The sequence below is a fragment of the Oppia nitens genome, unplaced genomic scaffold, assembly GCF_028296485.1.
Source record: "Oppia nitens isolate AA-2021 unplaced genomic scaffold, nextdenovo-longstitch-racon4-pilon3 scaffold1_pilon_pilon_pilon, whole genome shotgun sequence".
NCBI lineage: Eukaryota > Metazoa > Arthropoda > Arachnida > Sarcoptiformes > Oppiidae > Oppia > Oppia nitens.
Genome location: NW_026533199.1, coordinates 2,694,339 through 2,722,277, shown reverse-complemented (window position 1 = coordinate 2,722,277; position 27,939 = coordinate 2,694,339). Strand labels below are relative to the sequence as shown.

At 26.4% G+C, this 27,939-nt stretch overlaps 2 protein-coding genes across 2 annotated transcripts; one reads left to right on the top strand and one right to left on the bottom strand.

Annotated features, from left to right (window-relative positions):
- The first annotated feature begins 138 nt into the window (after nt 1-138).
- Nucleotides 139-16,073, top strand: LOC128952894 (mucin-12-like). Its single transcript, XM_054298353.1, has 10 exons — nt 139-182; nt 1,743-1,936; nt 6,026-6,084; nt 7,055-7,144; nt 12,058-12,243; nt 12,332-12,516; nt 13,899-14,005; nt 14,102-14,255; nt 14,348-15,390; nt 15,496-16,073. The coding sequence occupies exons 1-10, from the start codon at nt 172-174 to the stop codon at nt 16,071-16,073; spliced, it is 2,607 nt and encodes an 868-aa protein (XP_054154328.1). The 5' UTR covers nt 139-171.
- A 3,047-nt stretch (nt 16,074-19,120) lies between these two features.
- Nucleotides 19,121-26,041, bottom strand: LOC128952716 (tRNA (adenine(58)-N(1))-methyltransferase catalytic subunit TRMT61A-like). The gene is made up of 3 exons (XM_054298152.1): nt 25,200-26,041; nt 19,429-19,592; nt 19,121-19,345 (listed from the first exon to the last, which is right to left on the bottom strand). Exons 1-3 carry the CDS (start codon nt 25,786-25,788, stop codon nt 19,121-19,123), a joined length of 978 nt encoding a protein of 325 aa, XP_054154127.1. The 5' UTR covers nt 25,789-26,041.
- Between the last annotated feature and the right edge of the window lie 1,898 nt (nt 26,042-27,939).

Sequence of the window (27,939 nt, the reverse complement as noted above, 5' to 3'; positions counted from 1 at the left end):
ACAACTCTAAGACCCAAACGAACGGCATATCACTCTTCTTATCGCTTATTCTTCTTATATATGGTTTTGAGTCGTCTTCTAGTTTTTGTAATCATAATGTGTAACCATTTATTGTGACCACTATTTCTAGTTTAAACAATCGGTGATTACAACAAACATTTTTTGATAACAATGTCTATCAGGTATTTATTCTATTTTTTTTAATTAAAAATTATTATTAGTTATATTTATTTATTAATTAGAATTAATATTTATAATTATTGCATAATATTAATTTTATTTATTTATTTAAAAATAATTAAAAATCTAATAACAATATAAATTTTGTACTAATTTAACTAAATATTTTTTAATATCTAGTATTTTATTTAGTTTTTATTATTAAATATAAGTGCTTTTTAAAGAGCTAGCAGTTTACATAATTTTTAGTATAATTAAGTTATTTTCTTATATAAAGATTATAGAAATATTGTCGAAAAACATTTCTTTTGTCAAACTAATAATATATTAATATTTATGTAAATRTAAATATATTTTMATAAATACATTATTAGTTTGTATGTATTTAAAATCAATTTCAAGATTTTTAGTGTAAAGCTTACGAAATAAGTTAGTATAATAACAAATAACAACTAACAGGTGTAAATGCCAATGAAATTGACATACAATGATAATATGATAATAATATGGGAAATATAATATTAATATTTGTATATTCAAATTATATAGTAATTATGTCAATTTTGTTGCAAACAATGTTTAATAAAAAGTGATATAAATCAGTGTAGAGATAGGCCACCGAAGGACAGGTGCGGCTCTGCTTCCGAAACATTATTCATTGAATAATAACATAAAACACAATTAAAAGCGTGTTTTTAGACACGAATTGATCCCAAATGTGGATAAATAGTTGACTATATGATGGCATGCAATCGATACAAAACAATTGCCATACAATAGCACCAAATGGGCACCAAATGGCAGGTGCAGTGAATCACGAGTCCACTCAATTCACAATTCATTTAATAATAATAGCCGTAAAAACACTAAATACTAAATACTATCCAAATTTTTAACAGTTATTTCTTGTATTTTAATTTTTAAGTATAAATAAATATAAATAGTATTTAACTCTCTCTACACATACTAAATGAAGAGCAGGTGTATTGTAAAATATTTACATTATTTATGATATGTTGTGATTAGATATTTGTAGTAAACTAATGGCAAATCAGTTAAGTCTTAAATACTCTTTTAAAAGTCGTGATGAAGTGTTTGACCATTTCATCAATAAAGTCACGTTTAGAACATAGCGTTCACTATATTTGATGCTTAACTTACTTTACGATATCTATTCAATAATATTAAAGCAATGGATCAATGAATATATTCTATATTCAGTATAAATATACAGTATATATACAGTATATTGTATTATATCCATTCATCTATTGTATTACATATTATTTATAGCATATAATGTATAACATGTATATGAAAGCTTTTTAAAAGATTTTAAAAAAATATCACATCATATTTGTATTATTCAATTCAAATCAATTAACTTAAATTAAAAATATATTTATCTAACATTTTACAAAATTATTTTGTATATAATTTGACAAAATTTCACACATTACATACAGATATAGATTATTGATATATCTCCATATTTATATATAAATAACAATAAAAGTTAATTTACTAATAAAATGATTTGTTATTTTTTAATCCCAAAATAGCATGACTTATAATTTTGATTCACTAAAGTCGACAAAAGGCGCCTCAAAATTGAGGAGAGATCTGATTAATTCAGAGATCGCTAATCTTCGCGATTTACTACCACTTCCATCATCGACTCGGCAAAGACTATCACAGTTGCAGTTAATGGCATTGGTTTGTGTGTACGTAAGGAAAGCCAATTACTTCCAACACGGTATGGACTGCTTTTGACATTATTGTATTTAATAAAAAATATGTATTTAATTACATTTGCCATACAATGTACGGCAAAGCACGGGACAGATGCTGTTGTCTGGAGTATCGATATTATTGTTTTTGTTATTTAAGATTGTGCTACAAATGTATGTATCGATGACTTGTATTGAAACAATTAAATGAAAAGTGTGTTTCAACATTAACCAAAGCAGCTGTATATCACTAATCATAGATATATTAGTTATAGTATTATTGGTAAACCACTTGCAATCCAATAGTATTAACTATCTATTAACTTATTAAAATCAGTGAATAGCAGCTGCAGTAAAGTCTCCCACAAATAAAAAAAAAGTCTCTCCAGTCTCAGCCCTCAAGCAATATGTTTGTCGTGACATTTGTATAATAAGTATCTTATATTATATAATCTAATAATTATACAATAACTATGTCTGATATGTTTTACAATATTGTGTACATTATTGTATTATTATTATCTAAAATTAACATTTATTAGTCATTTATTATTATTATTTTTTCTTAATCGATTTGGAGCTAAAATTACGATTAAAATTAAAAATAACCATACAAACAAAATAGGTTCAACTAAAAAAGCAAGTTTTATGTTAATTCAAAAAAAAATAATAAAATAATTTCAATTATAATGCTTATAATTAATAAAATCATATAATAAATGTTAGTTAGTTATTAAAATTTTTATTTAATAAATAATAATGAATAAAAACTACATAAAAACTAAAAAACGTTAAAAAAAAGTTAGAATTATTAAAATAATAAATATGAACTAAATATATTATAATTTAAAAAATTATCATTAAATTATTATTTATTTTTAAATTAATAAATTTATATAACAATTTATTACATATAACAAGTTAATTATTGGAATTATGCTAATAAATATTGCCAAAACTAAGATTCATATATTTATTAAACATTGATTAGCAGGTAATTAGTGTTTATATTTTGGTTTCATAGGATTTGCCAAAATTATTACTTATAGCAATATTTATCTATGTTTTAGTTTTTGTTGATATAATAAGCAACTTAATTAAAAATATATTGATAAATATTGTACAGTATATTCAATATAAACCAATATATATATATATATATTATGTATAAATTAATTTACTTTTTAAAAATAACAAAAATTTACAAATTATCTCAAAATCTACATATATAGATAAAAAATTATGTATACAAAATAATTTTTGTTTCAAAATCGATTTCTGACTATTTTTAATGATTAAAAAAGTAAATTAAAAAATATTTAGCAAAAAATTGTTTAACAATATATTGAGAGGGTTTACCCATAATTGTGTTTTGAATTGATATTGTTGTTGACTGTCCTTAAGGGCCAAACCATCAGTGGTTTACTTGTAATAAATGAAAAATTAGTTTTTGTTGGTTAAAGTTAAACATTTTTTGTCAAAATATTGCTTGAAGTTTATGTACAGCATATTGCCTGAGGAATGGCTGTATAAATAATCTATTATTTTGCTAATATATATTGTGGTAATTTAAAAGAAAATAAAAAAATTTATTTAAATATTTAAAATAAATTATTATTGCAAAATATGARTGCCAGTTATACACATATAAAACAACTAAAAAAAACTATTGTTAATTGAGATCAAAAAATATTATTATTATTTGTGAAAAAAATTATGAGTTCATTGAGATTTGTGGTATTTTAATGCATTATTCTTTTAAAAAATAACAATAGATTTGATGAAATAAAAATGTATGAGAGAGTCGTCTAAAAAATTGCATCGTTTGCCTAAATATTAGGTGGAGTTAAATACATAATTAAAGTGAGGCCAACACTGGAAACTGCTATTATTGACATTATTATAGCAACCAAATGGTCTCACAATAAGTGCAACAATTTATGATATATATAAAGCAATGCAATCCACCCTCACATTCAAATATTTTGGCACTTTATTTGCCATAAGTTATATACATTATACATATTATTATAACTATTTTCTGACTAAAACACTGCAATACAAAACTATTTATTTTAAGTTAAACTTTGAAATATATATAACTAAGATGTAGGCTTCTGTGTTACTTTAGTTTAGTTATTTAAATGCAAATAATTTTATATATAGCAAAACAATATAAAATCAAAATTAATTTAATTTTAAAGAAAAAAATCAAATTAAATTATTGTATAAAATATTTCATTTGAAAGTTATTAGTAAGTTTAACATGAAAAACTAATATGTAATCACTTTATTAAAATTAAATTTAAAATATTTCATAAAGTAGTTATTTATAAATATGATATTATGCTATTTTTAAAATTATTGTTGATTTGCAGGATTGAAAACTAAAAAAAAAATATTTTAAAGATTGATTTAATTTTTAAAATCCGATTGTAGATATTATATACATAATACAGTCTCTGTTTAGAAAAATATACAAATCATTTTATATTTATTTTTTACAAAAATCAGAAATATAGCCAAATTTTTTTTGATAACTATTATTATAACTATTAGATACATAGCTAACAAATCAAAGTATTATTATTATTAGTAGTATTATTGTACAGTATATTAAATAATATACAATTCAATGTTATGTTAATGGCCTTTACATTACATAACTTTAAGTTGAGTTAAGTTTTAGGAAAAAGACTGAAATTCCCTTTGATTTTGATGGCACAGCAGGTCTTACAATGACTTCCAGAGAGAATGACATTCACTATTGATTACTTCAAAAAAAACTTATGGATCAAAAATACAGACCTCTCACTGTTTAAGAGTATTTGCAAAAGGATTTTCTTTTATTTGATTGCATAACTTATCACTATATTTATATATATACAGCCTATGTATACAAAACATGTCACTTAACATAACATATCCCAGTATAACCCAATTTAGTGGTCATTATAAGATATTTCAATCAGTCAACTAAATAATTATTATTGATTAGCTTATATAATCCTAATGTAAATATTGAATTAAATAAAATATTGTAGACATAAAATTGTATAAATTATTTAATAAAAAAGATAAATATTAATAACTAGAATACACATAATAATACTTAAGCTTAATATGTAATGTTTATAAAATTATTTTATTTTACTATTATATACTATTATATACTATTATGTTATTATATTATTTTACATGTAATTTATTTTATATAATATATAAACTAAACTAAATATAATTTATAATATCTATTATAGTTATTCATTCAATATCTCACTAATATTATATAAAATGTTAGATAAAATTGTGATTATACAGTACATTAAGTTAATTGTTAGTATTATTAAATAATTTTAGTATTTATGCAATTATTATCTAACATATACTATATAATTATAGAAATTATATATGAGTTGTTGTTTAAGTTGTTATAACATATATTGTTTAAGGCTTTGATAAAAATAAGAGCGACATATTTTTTAAAAGCACCGGTACTTTACTGGTATTATAATTGGCAACAAATATTATTTATATGGCTATAAAAAAGAGAGACTATTATTTGTTTGAATTTATATATAATAGCACTTAATTTACTCATAAACTATCTTAAAGGCAAAGTCTCATTCAAATTGAATGGAAATGTATTCACGTATTTCACTGTTGAGATAGAGAGAGACCTGTATTGAGCCAAATATATGTCCGATCTGTATATATGTATACTATGTATATATAATCGTGAGAACCAAATGAATCTATGGATAGATATATGGGCTGTTAGTGCCCTCGGGTTTTATATCACAAACCCATCAATAATATGTTATTTAGTCATATGGTTTACTATGGCTTTACCAATATGTATATAATATGTATATATAGCCCGCATGTAATCTATTTGAGTATTTAATGCTATTAACTGTAAAAAAACTTAAAAACTGATTACGATTTGCATAATCAAAACAATAGTAAACATAAGCAATTAAATTATACAAACTTATTGCTTATTGCTTACAAATTGCATAAATATTATTCAACATTATTAACAAAACAAAATACATTACAATATTTGGATTATTTTAGATTTAATTTATTTTTTTAATTTATTGTTATTCTAGCCTTTCGTAAACATGATTTGACACCAGAGATACCAATGCCTCACTTTGGCTTCTCAAAGGTAATACATTTTTTATTAATATATTTGTTATTATTGCTATACATTTTTATTTTATAATTATTATTATGAATTAATTATTTGACATTAATCATTCAATAATCATTTATTAATATATAATTTTTGCATTGCATATAATTGATACATGTATATCTACAGTCAATATATATATATATACTGTATATATATAATTAAATATATGTTTTAAGCAATTATTCTAAACGTTTGCATAATTTATATTATTTGAAATTGTTATATAAAATTATCGTCGATTGCAGTAGTAGTTAAAAAATTTTTGTGACAAATAATTAATTTAATTTTATGCTCTCTTATTTATTGTAGACTATTATAAATTATAATCATATTTATAAACTGACAATTGAGTAAATGATAGGACAGGGAGGCAAATGGATAATGAAAATCAATGAAATGTCAAATGAAAGTAATAGAGAAACGTTTGGAAAAATAATTATATAGAAGTTGTGTTATGACATCCCATGTATTTATATTATGACTAAATCCAATTGCAGAGCACTATAATTATGAATGTAATAATAAATTAAATGTTTGTATGAATTGATTATAAATAGCGAACAGAATTTTGATGAGAAAATTATATCAATTAGTAATTACAAACACTTATAATGTTATTGACTTTCATGAGAATCAATGCAATAAAATTGATATAATTTTTTCATTTGATTAACAAAATTTTTTATGACGATATACATGTGTATTAACAGCCAAAATGACTGTTAAATAAATTGCCTCTGTGTAGACATGTATGTTATTTTTAATATTAACAATTATTAACAATATTATGACCTAAACCGACAAATAGATATGTGGTTAATGTGTGTGCAATAATTAATTTTAGTGTACTTATTAAAAAACGTTAAAATAAATTATAATGATTAAGTTTGAATTTTATAGAGAAAAAAATTAATATCCATTTATTAATTATAAAATATAGGCTTTAAGTGGATTCTTAATGATGACAACACAAAATGGGAAACTTCTTTACATATCAGACAATGCGGCGGAATATTTGGGACACTCTATGGTAAGTGTGATGATAATAGTCGTGTTATTATAGTAGTGCATAAAAAATGCATCAGATATTTATAGGATAAATAATTTATTTGATAATTATACGTATCACTAATAAATTGTGCAAATGGTCAGCAAAAATAAAAAGTATAATAAGTTTATATATATATAAATAATATATAGAATATATATATATATATATATATATATATAAAGCAAATAATTTGGGAGAGAAGTCATGATTAAAAATCATTGGCACCACTATTCCTATTAATAGCAGTGAAAGATCGGCGCTTTTTTATACATAATATAATAGTATATTTTATTAAAGTTAAGCAAAAGTGATATGCGCTGAGAATTTTAAGTCAAATCCGCATACCATAGGCAGGTGGAGCCAACCCCCCTTATGTACCCCCACTGTCCCCGTACATCATGTGTACCTCATGACAAATATGCATTTCGTGAGAGTTTGTGAACCCGTACTTCTTTACTTGACTCTCGAGCGCCGGTCTTGCGCTACGCCGTCACCACAACCTCACCGGTGCTTATGTTTATACAATTGCTATCGATTTTTTCGTTAATATATTGAGAGAGAGAGAAAGAGAGAGAAAGAGAAAGAGAGAGAGAGAGAGAGAGAGAGAGAGAGAGATTAATTTCTGGGCAGTTATCTAAGTGCTCAATGAGCCAATCTGAGAGCAATCTCACTGTTTTGATGAGCATTTGGTTGGCTTTCGTAATGTTTTAAGCACAGCCTATATGTGATGTTGTGATATCTGTTTTGCAATTATAATCCTAAAGGGGAAGCAAATACACTACAAAAAAGCGATGCTCTGATAGTTAAATGGCCTCACGATTTGTCTTATGATATCATATATAATAAGCCAACAGAAAAATGAAAAATAAGTGAAGATGCAAACGGATGGCAATATAGGTCGTCCCTAATATTGAACGTGTGTGGCGTCTATTGGCGTCAACATAACATATTAGTGAAAGTTATTACTGTATAACATGTTGTCTGCCTCTCAAAAAGCCATCCAATGATGAGTTGCATAATTAGTTGCATCTCATCTCTCTTTCTTTCTTTCTTTCTTTCTCTTAGCCCTTAAGATGTGTTTACAAACCATTTAACTATTTTGTCTCAAATCTTTCCGCTACTGTTATACTACTACAGTATCAGCCGTTTAGGTCCCGGAACTGTTTGCCCCCAAAAGGTCACACTTTTTATGCTTACTTTTTCTAAATAATAATAATAATATCGATTCTGTTTTCTGTATCACAACTTTCCAACTCATGCTTCACTGGTAATAGTTTGGATACAATGTCTGTCGGCCTACACTTTAATATATATTGTATATGAGATCACATTTATTATATAATAATTGCAGTTAATATTGCATTACATACTGTTTATGATTTATTGCACATTAAATGATATTATAGTCCATTAGCATAACAAAGACAGAGACTATCAATGCATTCTTCTTAAGACATCTTAACAATTGCTTTCAAATGCAATAATAAAAATAAAATTGTTGTTATTATTAGAGCTTTGTTTCTGAAATTATATTCAAAAATGCATTGATATTATCAATCATTGTATGGTTCTAATGGTTTGATAGAAAATGACAAACAATTTAACTCATCTTAATTGAGACTTAAAGGTATGCAAAATGTTGTTTAAGTGCATATAAGTTATATACAGTATTAATATATATTATGTTGAATCCATTTAAACGATGACTAGTTTCGGCTTGAAATACATCAAAAGCCACATCAAYATCATCTCTCTCTCTCTCTCTCTCTCTCTCTCTCTCTCTCTCTCTCTCTCTCTCTCTCTCTCTCTCTCTCTCTAATAGATTTTCTACAAAAAAGTGATTTATTTGTCTTATTTCTTATGATATATCAACATAAGAACCCAATCGATGCCAACAAATTTAATCAATATTTAAATTTCTAATAAGTTTTTATGGTATACATATATATAATATATATATATATATATATATATAAGAGTTGATTGAATCACTGGTATATTCATAGTCAAGAGATAACCGGATTCTTGCCATTTGATCGCCTCATTGCTGAAACAGAGCTCATCTTCTAAAAGAGATCCCTTGACTCCAATTTCAAGGACAGCCATTTGGGAAAACTTTATTATATATAATATGTTTTATCGAAAACTTTTATATATTTCTATGATATCTATTAGTTTCGATTACCTATTAAAAAGGCAATTATTTTCTAATATAAATACACATTTTTATATGTATCGGTGGGAATTGAACTTAGTTTGCTTTCTTTTAAATAAAACTCATATATTTAAACATAATAAACTTTTAAAATATACCATTTAGTGCAGTATTTTATTATTAATAACACAAATTAGAAAAGGAAAGTATCTAACGATCCAAAAATTGTATCAAATACTGATAATATGTTTATTGTTTGTATATTTTAATGGAAAAATGCACAAAAAATTACTCAATTTAAAGCAATTATTGTGTGAATCATAGGATTAATAGTCTCTCTCTTTCTCTCTCTCTCTCTCTCTCTCTCTCTCTCTCTCTCTCTCTCTCTATCGGTGTTAAAACTTGTCTCTTTTTTTGGCTGAGGGCTTGAAAACTTGAAAAAACTTGATTTAAACTAATATATAAGCTAACAGTGCAAGCAATTGACACAACACAGTAAGTCAGTGAAAGTGTTCACACACTTAATAAAAAGGTATCATAAATAAAAATTTTATTGTTGTTCAAGACTTTTATTATAGACATTTGAAAAGTAAATTAGCAATTGTTAAACAACTTATTAGTTAGTTATTATTTAGTGTGCAATAATAAAATTAAATAATAAATATAGTCTATGAATCAATTAGGCAACAATATATATTGAATATCATACCTAAATATATACATTATATATATATATATATATATATATATATATATATATATATATATATATACAATTATATATATATCGGTATAAATTTAATAGTATATAATTTATATTGATATTTAATATACCGTAAATTAATGAATTTTAATATTTATTCAAAAGCTATATATTTTGCTACCAGTATTACTTGATAGGTGTGAGAAAGAATAAACCAAATAATAATTTTGATAAACATTTATTGAATGCAAAGTGTGAGTATCTGTTGTATGTGTTGCACAGGTAGCTAATTGTTTGATACAATTTGTTGGCCGCACCTAACAGTTAAATAGATTATACTTTCGAATGTTGAGCTCAATTCACTTGTGCTAACTTTCCTTTACAATTTTTTTATATACCTGTAGCTAAAACTAATATAATTTTGGATGCGCTAAAGTGCTACAGTTTTTTTTTGGGTGTGGGTCTAAAAAACCAGTGCTCAGCTTATGTATATACTGTATATACAGTAAAAGTTAATATAACGTTTGCGGACAGTTTACCGATTAATATATAGTTTTATTCAAACGATTTACTGCTACTGTATTTCATTGAAATGATTATTTGAAATAATTATATTTACACAAAATTTTCAAAAAAACAAATAATACCAATATTACAGAATCAAAAGGGGTGATAGAAAAAAGTGAAAACTATAAAAAATAATAATATTTGATAAATTAAATATCAAAAATTTGTTTTATTGCTATTATATATGCTATAATATATTTTAAGTAAGTCAACATAAATGGTATGTTTTTTTATAAACAAAAAAAATAATTGGCACCAAAAATTTGGCACCAGTATCTGATTTTGATATAATGGTATTTAATATTAATTAATATTTGACTACTTATTTGACGGCAATTTTTGTCATTTATCTTAAAGCGCCAGAGATATTGGCACTAATCAAAAGCTGACATAACTTATCGAGTGAGTAATTCCCATCTCATAACATACCGGTGCTCTTAAATTGCATGTAATATTATTTGAAGTATTTATATGAAACATTTGATTTGTTGCACAGAATTTAGTGAAGTTTAATAAGTTTAGGCAATCAGTGCCAGTGATAGCTCGCCAGTGCCGCAGATATTGAATATGAGAAGCGAGTAATATATTGCAGCAGTGATTGAGGCGCCGGTAACTTAGCCGCCGACGCCAACAAATAGAGCTCCAGGTCTTATGAAGAGCAGCTAAGCGACTGTAAAAAAGCAATCCTAACTACAAATTAAACCCCCCGTCCCTCTCGTCGATGCGGTTTTGAACACAACAGACCCAACCAGACATACAGTATATACAGTACACACTCTCTATGAGCTACACTATTATATACCTGTATATACTATTATAAGGATTATATAGAGTGATGCGAGGGACGACTCGCCAACTAAATTATAACAAACTTTTGCCAACTGTTTTAACTCCTGTATCCTAACGTTTAGTTTATTATTTTGGTTGTTTGTCCACAACTACTGTAGTAATGCATACAAACAACTGATATTTGCAATGTAGAGCTTTTTTGCAAAACCATTATAGTATTATAATACTGTATTAGTAGTGCACTACTCATTTGATTATAGGTTAGTTAGAGTTGTAGACAATTATTAACATTTGTATAGTATTTATATTTGACAGTCACAGCCACTGCACAGGTAGCACCAACAAAAAAAACTATAACTTTATGCTATGTATCAGTTATCTGAGCACCGATATATTTGGTAGCACTTGTAGTATGATTACAATTTGCAATTTTGACACTCGCCTTAATTACAAATTCCGCTATTTTAATGACCGCTTACTTATGCCATTATTGCACATAAAACATAATATTTAAACTAAACATACAGTCCATCCATTACTATGTATATATAATTACTACCAGAGCTGCCGAAACACCATTTGTAGGCAAATGATCCTCTAATACGTCTAACGTTTTTCTATTAATTCAATTTTAATACACGGTTTGTAAAAACATTTCAATTGTCTCTCTCTCTTTAGGAGGATCTTCTCATTCATGGCGATAGTGTTTACGATATCATTGAAAAACAAGACCATCAGACTATACAGTCTGAACTCATGCGGACCCCAAACCCTCTAAGCTTAGCACCGGATACGAGAATATTCTTGTGTCGGATGAATGTGTCGCGTAATGCCAGACGACAAATGAGATTTGGCGACCAAAAAGTATACAATTTAATAAATTTACTACAAATGTGTTTATATTCTTTATTATTAATCACTTGCTTATCAATCAATTTATTTGTATATCMAGGTAGTCCTAATTCAGGGTCATTTTGTTAGCTTTTTGCCGCTTTGCAGTCGCAATGAGCCCGTATTTTTGGCCACTTGTACACCGGTGGCTATGCCCGAGACCAGGGAGTGTGTTGTCCAGGGAAGCACTAATGTATTTACTTCAATACATTCAATGGACATGAAATTTATTCATTTGGACAGAAAGTAAGTCCCAACAAACATCTTTATATACAGTATATACTAACTAATCAATCATTAAGTTTGAAAACAAACAACTATTTTAAAACAAATTGCATTTACACTTTGCATATACAGTCAGTACTGTAGTGTTTTGTACATTACATATACTGTATACAAAAAAGTACATTAAAAATAACTAACTAAACACTTGAAAAACATTGTTTGCAACTAATAGTACGTGAAAATTGTTAATTAGTTTATATATATAAGCAATTAAATGCTGTTTCAATTTCAAATACAATTTAAGCCATCTATACGAACAAACCATTTGTTATACATTTACGTGTTGTTACAACAATATACACCACAAAAACTGCTTTACATTTGTTTAAAAAAAAAGTTTATTAAAAGTTAAGTTCATTCAGAATACTCTATCTTAAGGTCAGACAATTAAATTGAATACAATTTTTGAATAATAGTTTGTTTTGGCCTAAAGTCTATGTAAAAGATATCGTGACTAAGCTATGAGTTCTCATCAATGTTTGCTATAATTTTAATGAATGGCTGTACCTGTTATTGCATATGAAATGTAGTATATGAGTGCATATATGTGTGGGACCGTGAGATATGGATACAGTTTATTGCTTGGAGCTCATTACCACATAAGTCTAGTGAATTGCAAATAAATTTATTTTCTATATACACATCATATATATATATACACTATATATATATACTGACTCCACACCCGCTTTCACATTGTGTATGACACCTGACCTGATGGGTGTTGGAGTGTAGGATAGGCTTATGACATGAGAGATGTTGTGGTGTTTTTAAGTAAAGAATTTGTGGTTAATGTGATTGCAAGAGGTATTGGAGTAATAGTATGTAAAGTAAAAGTCATGACTTGAGATCAATGTTGAGGTCATGAGGCGGACTGAGACACAATAAGTTTACAATATATAGCAAACCGTCAATTTTGAGCAAAAGAGAAAGGCATTACTACATCGTGTCGAACATCAACATACCTGTGCTCTCTATGTTATCCACTATTGTGTCCAACAAAAGAGCACACAATTTACAGAAAGCATCTATTTTTCAACAATTATGCTGAGCTCATGAAATTATTATTTAGTCTATTATGAAAAACATAGATTTTAGTGGTTTAGTGGCACTTGTAATATATATATACTGTATATATAAGCTTTTATTGTTCACAAACATAGCTTGCAGTGGGAGTGAACCGTACAGTGAATACATTTGAATACCATTTTTGAAACACTAGTGATCACTGACTCCGACATTGACTACAAATTTTTGTTAACAAAAAATAGCAATTTTATTAATATATAGTCAAGAAAAAACTTAGACAAATACTTATATTTTTATTATTTATTAAAAAATAGCGGAGAATTTCATTTGGGATACAATAAGGCCTCAGTTCAGGGCCTGTCGTGGTATGACTTTGTCCATTGGGAACACCTTAGAGATGCACAATCTAAGCACAGACTAAGTATGACATCAAAAGTCATTAATTTTATTAGACTTTATTAGATATATATAAATATATATAATAAATACAAATATTATAATTGTCTTCACAAAATAGTTACACAATCAGAACAGGAAAGATCGTGTATATTATTATTGAGACTTCAAACCAATGCCAACACCTGGATATGGGTTCATGTGGTACTCCAGGTTAAGGACAGTAATGATAGCTCACAACAACCTGTCATTGTTTGCACAAATCAAGTGTTGAGGTTAGTTAACAGCATTCAATTTATTGGATTATTTATAGATAATTTAGTGATTTTCAATATTAATAAAAACAACAATAATTTGCAAAATATAGTGAAAAGGAGGCAACAGTAATGCGAGCGAACAGTTGGTTGTATCAGTTTTATTCACTGCACTCTAAAATGCATTACGGATTGGCATACGAGGCTCACACCACACGACTGCCGACTTATTATCCAACGCCAGCTCCCGGTGTCATGAGTCACGCGTACCATCACCACCATCACCATCACTCACACGCCAGTCCTGTCACAGCCGGTGGTGGTGAGGCGGCATCGGTTCCCATGCATTCGGTTCCATATCATATTCATTCTGCAATCACACCTCTAAATGGCACTCCAGGACACCGACACCCACAAGCTGTGCTCCAATACTCACCACAGGCCGGTTCGCTTCCCTATCCAAGTATTGTCGCAGCAGTCAATCATAGCGCTCAGTCTATAACTGATACAGAAGTGCTTAAACAACAAACAGCTATTAAACGATCGCATTCACCAAACAATACACAAACAGAACCTGAAGAATGTGAGTCACCGGAACCGCCAACAAAACGTCTTAATTTAAATCACCATAACCTTCCACCTCCACCATCGTCTACATACCATCATCCGAGAGCATCATCTTTTGCTTATCCGACCTCCATGTTTGGTGCCGGCGGTTTTAGTACATCTTCAATGACAAGTGTAACAGAATTGGGATCAGTTATGTCCGGATACTATGGCGGACCGCAAATGCTGACATCCGTTCCCTATCACTCACAAATAGGACATCACTTTCGCAACCAAAGCAAAATGTCATTCTTAGATGAGTCAGACAACTGTATTGAACAACCATTGAGTGCCAACAACACCGAAGAAGTGTCAAATAAGATTACATTTTCATCGCCAGCTTATCTAAAATACACGTCCGGTCTCATGTCATATCCCTATCCCGAGTTACCCGATAGAGATCTCGAAAAAGTGCGATCACCGGAGTCTATAATCTCCAATACATCAGATTACGGAAGTATGACATCCCAATCACCTCCATCTGCCTTTGAAAAGCCAAATAGAAAAGAAAATTTGACGCTATTATCAAATAATGGTCTCACATATAATGGTAACAACAACAGCAATAATAATAATAACAATATTATTATTAATAATAGCAATAACTGTCAGCAATTGTATCCATCTCTCAAATCTAATTGGACGGCTTCTCCAGTTTATACGGATCTCTCCATATCTCGACCGACACAAGCTATTCATAACACTATAGATAAAGATTTAGATCCATTGGATCATAGATTTGCATTTCCTAATGTGATTTGGGGTTATAATACAGATAACTCGTCAATAAGTCAGTTATCAGCATTTGGATCGGCATTTACTGTCGACACCAATCCAATGCAACATTACTTTAATGATCTAAGAAATGCAAAAAACGATCAAATCATTACTGGTAACGATTCCGGCCATACAATGCATCTGACGCACGGATCGCACGCCAACGGCGGCCATCATCTGAGCAATGGATTGCATGGATCGCATCCGACAAGTCTAGTCAGTGCACCACAAAGTGGTCAGCATATGTCGGACCTACAGCCACAGCCACAAACAGCATCGACAGCTGACATTCCATCGCATAGCTCGTCATCTCCCATATCGACACAAACGGTATCACCGATAGGGCTTAGCTCATCATCTCATGGCGTGGGAAGAGCTGCAGGCTATGCCACTATTAGCAGTGCTATTGGAAAGCCTGAGAGAACCACTGGTGCGACCGCCCAGAACTCTAACTGATCGGTAAACACTTAAGATATTTATATACCGTATATAATATACAGTAATATTTAATATATATAATACTCTACTTTTTTTACTCTATTATCTCAACACTAATATTGCACTCTTTGCCCATAACTATACTATTTTAGTGAATACTGTATTATTTTTTTGTGCTAAACTATGCATTTGTCTGTATATTCATTATATTATTAGCGTATATATACATTGAAAATATTATAATGTTTGCTCTCAGCTATCTATATATTAATATATAACATACCGTAGATTTTTAGTCAAACACATTATATACAGTACTTGAATACCACTGGAATATCTCCGCAGGACTTCTCACATATAATTTAATGCATTTTAAGATTTGTTTACAAACATATGACAATAAGCTTTTATGTATTAAAAAATAACTTTTTATTTTCTAATTATATTTACGGCGTTTAAACAAGAAATACTAGCTTTTGAATATATATAGTATAGTACTGTAATTGCCGTTTCAAAAAATAACTAACATTTTTATATGTCATTTAATAAATATGCATATAATGAAACATTGATTGCATCTGATTTGACACATATGTTGAATGACTTTTTAAAAGTTGTTCATTCAATCAAAAGATTTGATTTGAAAGCATTTAAAAAAACAAAACAAAAATCTGTTAAACTATTTTTCAAACAGTAATGTTTTTTTCAGTGTGATGCCCATTAATTAAAAGCTTTTAATATTATAAGCTAGCAATTAAGTGATATTTATAAAGCTATTTATATTAATATATTTGTATTGTTAGTTGCGTATTGATGTTAACTATGCATTGAAATGTTTGTTTGATGTGAGCTATAATGTGGATAACAATTAAATACTAAAATAACAGTATTATTAGTAAATCACAGAATAAATAATGTTTAAGAAAAAAGTTTAGTAGCCTTTCAATGGGTTTCAGGTGAGGCTGTGGTCTATAGTTTTTAAGCACCAAAAAACAGATGCAGTGGTTTTGCGGTGTTTTCATGGTTTGCATGTATAGTAGGTATATGTATATGCGTTAGGAATGTAATTAACGTGTGGTTTCACCATATAGTGAGTGAGTGAGTCAATGAGTATTAAGCCAAAGCTTGAGTCAGTGAGTCGGCTCATCAATAGACAGACAATAAAGTACATTAACTTACCTGTGCTTACCTGAGTTGAAGTGAACAACCAATTGTGGTCTTAGAGAGCAACAGATTTTGTTTTAAAAAAATTAGAAAATATGTGTTGTATTTAAACTATAGACATGTCTAACAATATATATACATACAACTGATATTTTACTTTATGAGTAAATGAATTTCATTTAAATTTTTAAGTTTAATTTATTTTTTACCCCAATTTTTTCTTGTTTGTAAAATACTAATGAAAAATGTGTTTTCTTTTTTTCTTCAAAAAAAATATTTTCAATTTAGGCCTCAATTGGTCGTCTGTATGGAGGATGTGAAGCGTCTGTAAGCATCAATTGATTGTTATTTTGTGTGTAATTATTACACAAACGGTTGGTTCACGAGTTGGGACCGCTTGGAAAGTACGGCACATTGCCGTCAGTTATATTCATAATATAATAATACTATTATAATTATTATATATTGATATTATTATTATTTTATATATATATATTATATTATATTATATATTATATATTATGTAACATTATTATGGGTTATAATTATATTCGTCGACAATATATTCCAAGTTTTTACTATATATTTTGCAAATTATTAGTTTTTTCTGTCTTTATATATATAAGAAAACAATTTTTTTCGATATTTTTTCATCAAAAAGGCGTTTAAGTTATAGTAAACTTTAATTTTCCAAATTTTCTCTATTATTCGTTAATCTATAAATAAAGCTTAAGGCAATTCACAAGAGTGTCGTAAAACATCATATATTAATATAATACATATTTTCTGGTCTATTACTGAGGGCTCTCTCTCTCTCTCTCTCTCTCTCTCTCTCTCTCTCTCTCATTCACTCACTCACTCTCAATCCACTTAGTTATCCGTAAGGTTGACGTCGAGACAGTGCCAACACATATCCAACGACTTTGACTTATTATATAACAAACTATTATTATATATATATATATATATATTCATAATAATTAAATCAAATTAAATATATTTCATAGAAAAATTCTTGTAATAGACATTGAGAGCCGTTACATATATAAAAAATAATATATTTATCTAAACATTTAGTGATTATATACGCTATTGTCGGTCATTAGTGCCAATGAACTCAATTTCTATCTAATGTCGTCCGAAAATTATATAACTATTCAACAAATAAAATAAGTATCACATTATTAGCAAACATTAATATTATGATTACATTTCGTTCCGTATTCTCATTATTATTATTATTATAAATATTATTATTATTATTATTATGACAATAAGTGCCTTTACATTCCCGGATCTCTTTAACCATATTGTGCTCTCTTATGTCTCGTATTTTTTATATACCAAAACTTTTGCAATATTATTGATATCAGGAAAATATCAAAAAGGTTTGCATAGAAAAAGTGCCGAAACTGTTGTTGTTTTCAATACCTCTCCCCACATAAGGAATAGCAAACTGTGTTTATGTTTAAACTATTGATAAGAAAAATGCCAAACAATATATGAAAATTTCTGTAAAATTACATAATTTCTCTCACTTTTCAATGACAATAATTTTTTTATTATATAAGATTTTGTTACTATTTTTTTCTATAAAAAATATTAACAACACATCATTATATGAAATTTGAAATTTTTAACTATAACTATACAAAACTGAAAATTGTGATATTTTTAAAAATTAAGTTTTTAAAAACATATTTTGTAAGAACTTTTTTATTATTATTATAATTTAATGATATTAACAATTCTATAAACACTTTATTTGTGCCATTAATTGTTCAATCATTTTGATGTAAATTATTATTATTATTATTATTTAAAAATAAATCAAATAAATTTACATAAAATCAGTTTGTTTGTCAAATTTATTAAAATAAAATCATTAAAAAATTAATTTTTTAATCATATATAACGGCAACTGTCAGAAAGCCTGTATGTCCTGTACTCTGGTTTGGCAAATATGTGACCATATAATCACTGGATTTGGTCTCAACATTGTCGCTGTTATCGTCAACTTCGGGCTTATTATCACTTTCTGTTCGCAACTTTTTGGCTGATTTGTCATCATTTGTCACCTCATCGTCAATGGATTCACTCATGCAATCAATTTGTTGACAATTTTCCTAACAAATTGATTGGAGGATAAAATAAACAGTCAATTAATTTAGTCGATTCCGATTGAGAGCTGATAAATATAAATAAGCACCTGTTTGTTGGTAAACTGATATATAGGCAATGAGTGTGACTTGACTTCATAGGGCCTGAGGAGGCACTCGTAGGTGTCGATGTCGACAAAGTGGTTGTCGGTTAGTGCGGTACATGTCTTGCCCACCTGTTCCATACACGGAGAGAAACAGCATATGCGACCACCTGTGCAGCAGTCATACAAAATATTTAAAAAACAGTCAAATAAACAAACAATCAATAAATTATTATCATTGCGCTAACGGTGCTGCTATTTGTGGGGGTTTATCTTAATGTTAAATCGCTATTTAAAAAAAACGTGTCAAATAAGTTGTCGCATCACATCATAAATAACTTAATAGCTTAACCACAACATACATGCATGACATTATAATTAGCTAAATTTTTTAGCGAGTTTTTTATTGAATTAAATATATACAAAAGTAAATATAATAGTAAATATATATTAATATTGTATAGTATATAATCATTCACAAAAAAACATTATGGTATCAATCTATTAATTAGATTAGACTAATTCAATAGTAATATATTTGTGTGTCAATTAAATGATGAAATTTAAACTTATTATTAAAATGTGATATTCAAATATATTTAAAAATGCATTTCTATAATATTAAAATGTTTATAATAATTAAGTTGAATGTATCGATGAAAAGTGAATTACAAAGTGAAACATTTTGTTTATAAATGTTGCGATTGAATTGAGTGTTTATATGATAGTTAATATTAGTTGATTTAGTTGAAAGCAAACGATCCTTTTTGCACAAACATATAAATATTGCTTTCAATTTAGCTCTGCCTTCGGGCTATTTATGCCTTTAGTCAATATATATATATATATTTATAGTATTATACATATATACGGTATCTTTATATATATATAGTATATAAGCAAAATTGCTTAGTTGGGGTCACTTTTGCCAGATCCTGGTTCGCACATGCAATCAAACATAACATCCATACATACTATAACACTATACATACATATAACATAATACATTGTACCTGATATACAATCATTTTAATGTATATTTACAAAACAGTGTATCTCTTTCACAATAATATACATTTTTCACTAATATCTAGCTATATTTCAATTCATCCACACACACACACACACACACACACACACACATATATATATATATATATATATATATATATACATACCAAGGTCGCTATTTAATATGTGGGGTCACCCGGTGGGGGTGTCGGCTATGTTGGATCTACAGAAGAAAAAATAAAAGGTTCAATTTGTCCCAACACTAGCCAAYACACTATTACTACTGAGAGGACCACTACTTCTTATTTTTTGAAAGAAACAGTATTTCAAATGTTTGCCGGAAACGTATAATAAATGAAAGTTGTGTTTATAAAAAACATTTATAACAATTATAACAATTTACAAAAAATAACAACAAGTGATAGTGAGCTATGAGTGATTTGTCTTCACAAAAACAAAATAAAAACAAAACTGATTAGCATTTAGAAGACTGCTATTTATATTTATGAGCCAATTATGTTATCCTTTCCTAACAATTATCCTCTCGAAAGACATAAGTTTTTTTGGCTATAATTTAACGTTTATTTTTTTGTTAGAGTTTCTGTAAATTACACTAAATTTTGTCAATTATTTGTAAACTAAAAAACAAAACAAAAAGCCAACGCAATGTTAAGGGCAAACAGTTTGACCCGATAAATATGATTGTTATTGTATAGACAAAACAATATACTATATATACAGTATATAATTGGTTATAATGTGATATATTTATATACAATACAAAACGGTATTAACTCATAAAAATACTGTTTTTTAGAGTACTTGAATTTGAATTACAAACTTTTTTGTTGTTGTCGTTGGTATTCAATGCATTGACTGAACTAACATTAAAAATATAGAAAAACAATATTTATTTTTTTTGAGAAAAATGCTTGCAGTAGAAAAAAAACATTTAATAATAATGGTTAGTTTATAAATTATAACCAACAAACAAAAATTTACTAAAAATATACTCGCAATCATTGAGATAACTTATGCTTAATAATTAAGATAGTAGAAAACATGAGTTAAAAATAAAATGTTTTTTATTTTATTATTAATATTATATATATATATATATACCAAATTATTCTTATTTTAAAAAGTTATCTAAAAGTTTTATGTTTAACCTCATTATGCAATTTTAAGCTCAAATATATATACGTGTATATACTGTACATTTATATATGTATATGTAAGTATAGTACAAACTTATGAGATACATGTGTATAACATATACATCTTACAAGCGGTTTGACTGTGTGTGTGTGTGTGTAATATATGTAAATGTAGTTAACTGGTGGAGCATAGGTATGATCCTTGTCGTGGTCTGTGGGACGGCCACAATGGGTCACGACTTTGGTTGAGCTTTGACTCAAATAATAGCGTACTATATCAGCATTATTTGATCGTTTGTCTCTCACGACTCCTTATATTATATATATACTCTATTTATATATACTGTTATCATCGTATATGTTATATATTGTATATTTTACATCACATACAACAATATGTTACACATCTCTCTCTATACAATACAACACAACATAACTACTACTAAAAGCTATTTTCTAAATGATTTTCACAAAACAAAACTTCTATCATGTCTTATAACGTTCAGATGTATTACAGATAACCATTAGATGCATCACTAAAATTAATGCTAAACATAGCATACTATATACAATATAATGAATTATTGCCATAATATACAACAATTACATTGTAGTACATCATAAACAATATGTATTAATGTATATATAGATTTCTACATATTTATCATTATACATATTGAATTATCTAAAAATTTTACATAAATTATACACAATGAGTGAAAAATGAAATAAACAAAATAAAATAATCAATCTAAACAAAAAAAACTATATATATATACTTAACTTCATTATTTAATATACATTCATAATATTATAATAATAAGTGTTAATTCATTTCGTATACAGCAATAATATTTTTTCAAAATTTTCATTTAAATTCATTTATAATAAAAAAAACTAAGAAATAATATAAAACATATAAGTAATAGTTTTTTATGGCAACAAAGCATGTAATAATAATCCATATATAATATTAAACATTTATATATCATATATAAAATGCTAATAATAAACGGTGCAAATCACGAATGATATTCAATTGAATCCAAACCTTTCGGCCATTACTTCCTTTAAACCGAAAAAAACTCAAATAATATTTTCAAATTATATTATTTGAAAAAAATTACAAAAACATTAAATAAATCAAAAAATCGTGAAACACTAAAACTATTAAAATAATACTAAATATAACTTTTTAAATATAATTGAAACTATATAATGACTGATAATCATATTTAATTTCTAATCAATGATATATATATTTTTAAATATTGTAACCTAGTATCTTTAAAAATTAACTTTAACAATTACTACAAACAATTAAAAATAATTATTAAACAAATATATTTAAAAATATATAATTATTATTCTTTGTCTTATGAAAAAAATATAAAAAATAAGTTCAATCAAATATAATTAAAATAATGCACTATATAATTGTCAATTTTAATAATGTAATATAAACCATTTAAAATTAATCAACCTACAATCAATATAGCTATTAAATATATATAATAGTAATTTAAAACACATTAAACTTTTCAAATTGCAATTTAAATAATATTTACATGTTAAAAATCTATAAATTATAATTAGAAATGGTATAACTAAATATAATACTTTTACTTATTTGAAAATAATAAACTGATAAATAATTTAAGTGTCTTTTTACCACAACATTGATACAAAATGACAATTAATTTCTATATATATATATATGTGTAATATTTTTTTGTACTAAAGTTTTCGGAACCAAATATCATTTTACAATAACCGAAATAATAAACCAAAATCATTAATTTTAATAGATATATAATAGATATATATATATATATATATATATAATAGATATATATATATATATATATATATATCAATTTTAAATCTAACCAAACCGCGATTTAAAATAAAACATATAGCATAAATTTACTATTTGTTCATGATTAAAACAATTTTACAATAATAATTATTATATTTTTAATTTGTAAATATTTATAAATATTTATTTAGATAATCTTTATAGTAAAGTTAGACTTTACACAAATCTAATTCATTAAATATAATTATTAAAATTATATTCATGATATAATCAATATAACAAACTTATTACAACAAACAATAAAGATTAGCTTTCATTAAGATATTAATTCTTAAAAACTTATATATCAGAGAATACATATAACCATAAATAACTTTTTTTTTAAATTCAAAAAATATTTTTACATACATTAAAACCTACACACATAGCAATTTTACTATTATAGTATAGTAAAGTTAGATAATTATGATATAAAATTAATATCATAACAAAAAAACATAACATTGGTCTACTAGATAATCATTAGTAGCTTTTATAATAATAAAAAATATTTTATCAATGAAATATCATAATAATCAACAAACAAACAAAAAACGGTTGACATAATAATTTAATCATTTGGTTGTCTTTATTTTTCATCAGATTTCTATCAGATTATTCACAAAAAGCCTACGCATAGCATCAATAAAAGATAAATGGTTCACAAATATTCATATTATTAAATATCTGTATAATGCTATAATCACACACACAATAGATAATAACTGGGAATTATATTAAACATAATATAATGGTTTTACAGAGATTAGAGTTTTGTGATAATTATATATTTATAATTTATCCAAATTTTTTGCAAAAAAAAACATTTAATAAAAAAATAAATAATTTTATTTAATGTAAGGAAAAATCTCATTTCAAAATTATTTACAGCATATTAGTTACGAAGTAATTGTTTCTCAGTCTAATTAAAGTTTTTTATCTATTAAACGTATTATTATTTTATTATTATTTACAAAAAATTTAATCATATTCCCACAACATTATATTATATGTATATTAAATATCAAACGAAAATTATTTTACAACATAATTAATGCAATAAAACAAAAAATTAGGAAATTTGGTGTTAACAAGTAATACTTGTAAATATATCTATAGATTTATAATTAATCAAATTATTCATTTGATACACGATTTGAAGTATTCAATAGTTTTATATAACAATATAAAATGCAAAACAACTAGCGATTGATTCCCCCCCGGGGGAGGTTAGCTATCGTTTACCATCATTTAGATAATGTTATTTGCAAACAAATTATAATCACATTTTGTTAGATAATTGTGTCCAGTTTTTGTTGTTGTTACGTAATATTAGGGTTATCCACCAGTGCTATAGTAAATGCTAACAAATTTTTAAGCACTATACAGGTATATAACTTATATAATATATATATAATTGATCCAAAAATAGCGCTCAAATTGCTATAACTAAAACTTAAAATAAAAGGTTAGACTATTGCCACCTCTGAGACAAACTATTCAACAACAAAACTGTATCATAAGTTATAACTAAATTTAATTTTGAATTATAATATATGAAAATAAAAAGATTATTAAGTAAATCAAACTATATTAATAGATTAGTTATGACATAACATAAATTATTTGTTTTTAATTGTTATTATTATTTTCATAAATTAAATATAATAAAATTCATGACCAAAAAAAAAAACAAATGAAACGAATTATATACTAAATAAAAATTTTATGTCTAAAACAAAAATACATACCATTTGTTTTGAGAGCTTCTTTAGCCGCTTTGATGGCCTCCCATGGATGGGGTAGATCCAGAAAGAGGGCATCAAAATGATTGTTAAATCCAAAACCATCGGTACACACATCTCGATGTTCGGCACATATTATATCACTTAATCCGTGGTCAGCGAACTCATTCCTCGCCAGTGATGCTCGTTCTTCGTGAAAATCGTAAGTAATTAGTTGGCCATTGGGTGCAATAGTACGGCCAATAGCGTGCGACAGCGACCCGCTGCCAGTGCCGGCCTCGCAAACAACACTTCCCGGCTTTAGATCCAATTGACTGACAATAAAACTGATGTCAGTTGTGTATAATATCTGTGTTCTGTGCGGAAGAGTTAGTGTCCATAACTCCGGTGTTATGTGAAGTATATGGACGTATCCTTTTGAACACTTGTGGACACAACCGTATTGTTTACCAACGATGTCGTCATGTCTTAGAGCTCCGTATTTTGTTTGAAACACTTGTCCTTTTTGGACACGAATCGGGTATATGTTTTGCGGACTCAAATAAACCACAAGAGTGTCTCCTTCTTGGATAAGACTCTTATACGATGTGAACATCTCTGGAGATTTGATGGCTTAAAAACACCTATTCTTTTGGCTGCGGAGGTCGTGACAAGTGTTCATGTGTTTCATGTGTTGACCACAAAAACCTATTCAATAGACAACAACAACAGTATATTCATGTGTTGTGTGAATAAGTCTATCAAATGTCTAATATTCACGACTTTTCATGATTTCAATGAACCAAACGTTACATTCAAATGTTGTTAAAAATATTTGTTGACTAAAATAATACTTTTCTAATGCATTATAAGTTATAACAATTGCTTAGAGATTGTACTTTTCCATATGTTTTTTCACTACAGTATACAACTATTATATATCGCACTCACGAATCACACGTGAGTTTTGCAAAACATAACAACAAAACGTGAATCACATTCACAGTCAATGCATAGATTAGTTGAGAGAAAAAATCGTTTCCAGAGATTAGTATTCAACACAACATTAATGCTATTATTATTTAATATTATTATTATTATTATTACAATGTATTATACAATATCTCACTCTACAGTATATTTGCCTATTATTTGATTATTATTATTATTATTATTATCTATTTATGAAAAGTACAATGTATCAATTTAATAGGCAAACTCACGATTGTAATGTTTATGAAATGCATTTTTAAAAATACATTAAATTACAATCAAACCATTGAATAATTAAATTTTTTGTTGTTTTTTCTGTAAATATATAAATATTTTGTTTAATCTAACTTTTTTCTAATCATGAACTTCGAGATACATTTAAAAATAATATATAGTTTAAAATTTAAAATATAATTTAATCTATATACATAATTTTAAAATTATTACTTTCTATTGTTATTATACTATTGTTTTTTATTATACAATATACTGTAGGAAAAAAAGTTGATTATTTACATGACAATGAAATTTATATATATATATATATATGAATGAATGAATTTTAACTATAAAATATTTAAATCATATTTTTAAAATGATTTAAATATTCAAAAATTATTCCCCTCACAAATATTCTGGGCGGCGTGTTATCAACTAAGATTCGTAACTTGCGTGCACTTAACTCCTCACTTAAGTGAAATCCTGTGTTATTAAACATTTTAGCAAGTTAGGTTTACGGGTAAGTTAGGAGAGGACTTAAGTATACAAAACTGGTTTTTAGGTGAAAAGTGTGTTAAGAAAACAAGTTAGTGCTAGAGTTAGGTGTAAAGTTAGGATAGCTTTAACCCAACTTTAGCTATACTTTAACATTGATAGTAATGTTTATTTTATAGTTTAAAATATTTATACTTATAAATTTAATAAAACACTGTATTATTATCACTACAAAAAAGAGTTACGTTTGCGTAAAGCAAAACATTTTGTAGTAACGCTACTCTATACTTAACTTAAGGAAATCGCAAACGTAAACCTAAGTGTATTCCTTATGATAACACTCACCCCTGTACTCTTATTTAAAGTTAAAAGTTTTAGTATTTTTATATTTAGCTAACAGATGGTGTGATTATGTGCAATATTTTTTTTAAAAATTATTAATTGTGATAATGATTGACAATTAAATTGAGTTTTTAAAAAATCTTAAAAATAAAATATAAAGTATACGATATAAAAATACTATTATATCGATTCTACAGTATATAAATAGTGATAGTTTTAAATTTTATATTATTAACTTGTATGATGTTTTTAATAAAAGTTTATTATAAATCTTATAAGATATTTTATACTATATTTTGGTAATATCAATTTTTGAATGATTATTATTATAATAATTTTTTTAATAAAAAAAAGTTTATGTATACTAAAAACAATAATGGGCTGTACTTTATTCATATGAATATAATAAATATTCACAAAAGTAGTAATGATTATGATTTACCAAATATGGATAATCAATATCACAATAGTTTTTATTTTTAAAAATATAAATATATTGTACTTATCAATAGAATTATAAACAATTTACAGTAACTAAATGATAAGAAATTAATAAATAATAAAATCATTAAAATGTATTTTATAAAATATTTTAAAGGAAAACAACAACAGTAATTGAGTTCAGCAAATACTAACCATTTTAATAAATTGTAATAAAAAATATAATTTATAAAGTATGGCCAATAATAGAAAGAAAGTAATTTTGTACTATTAATTG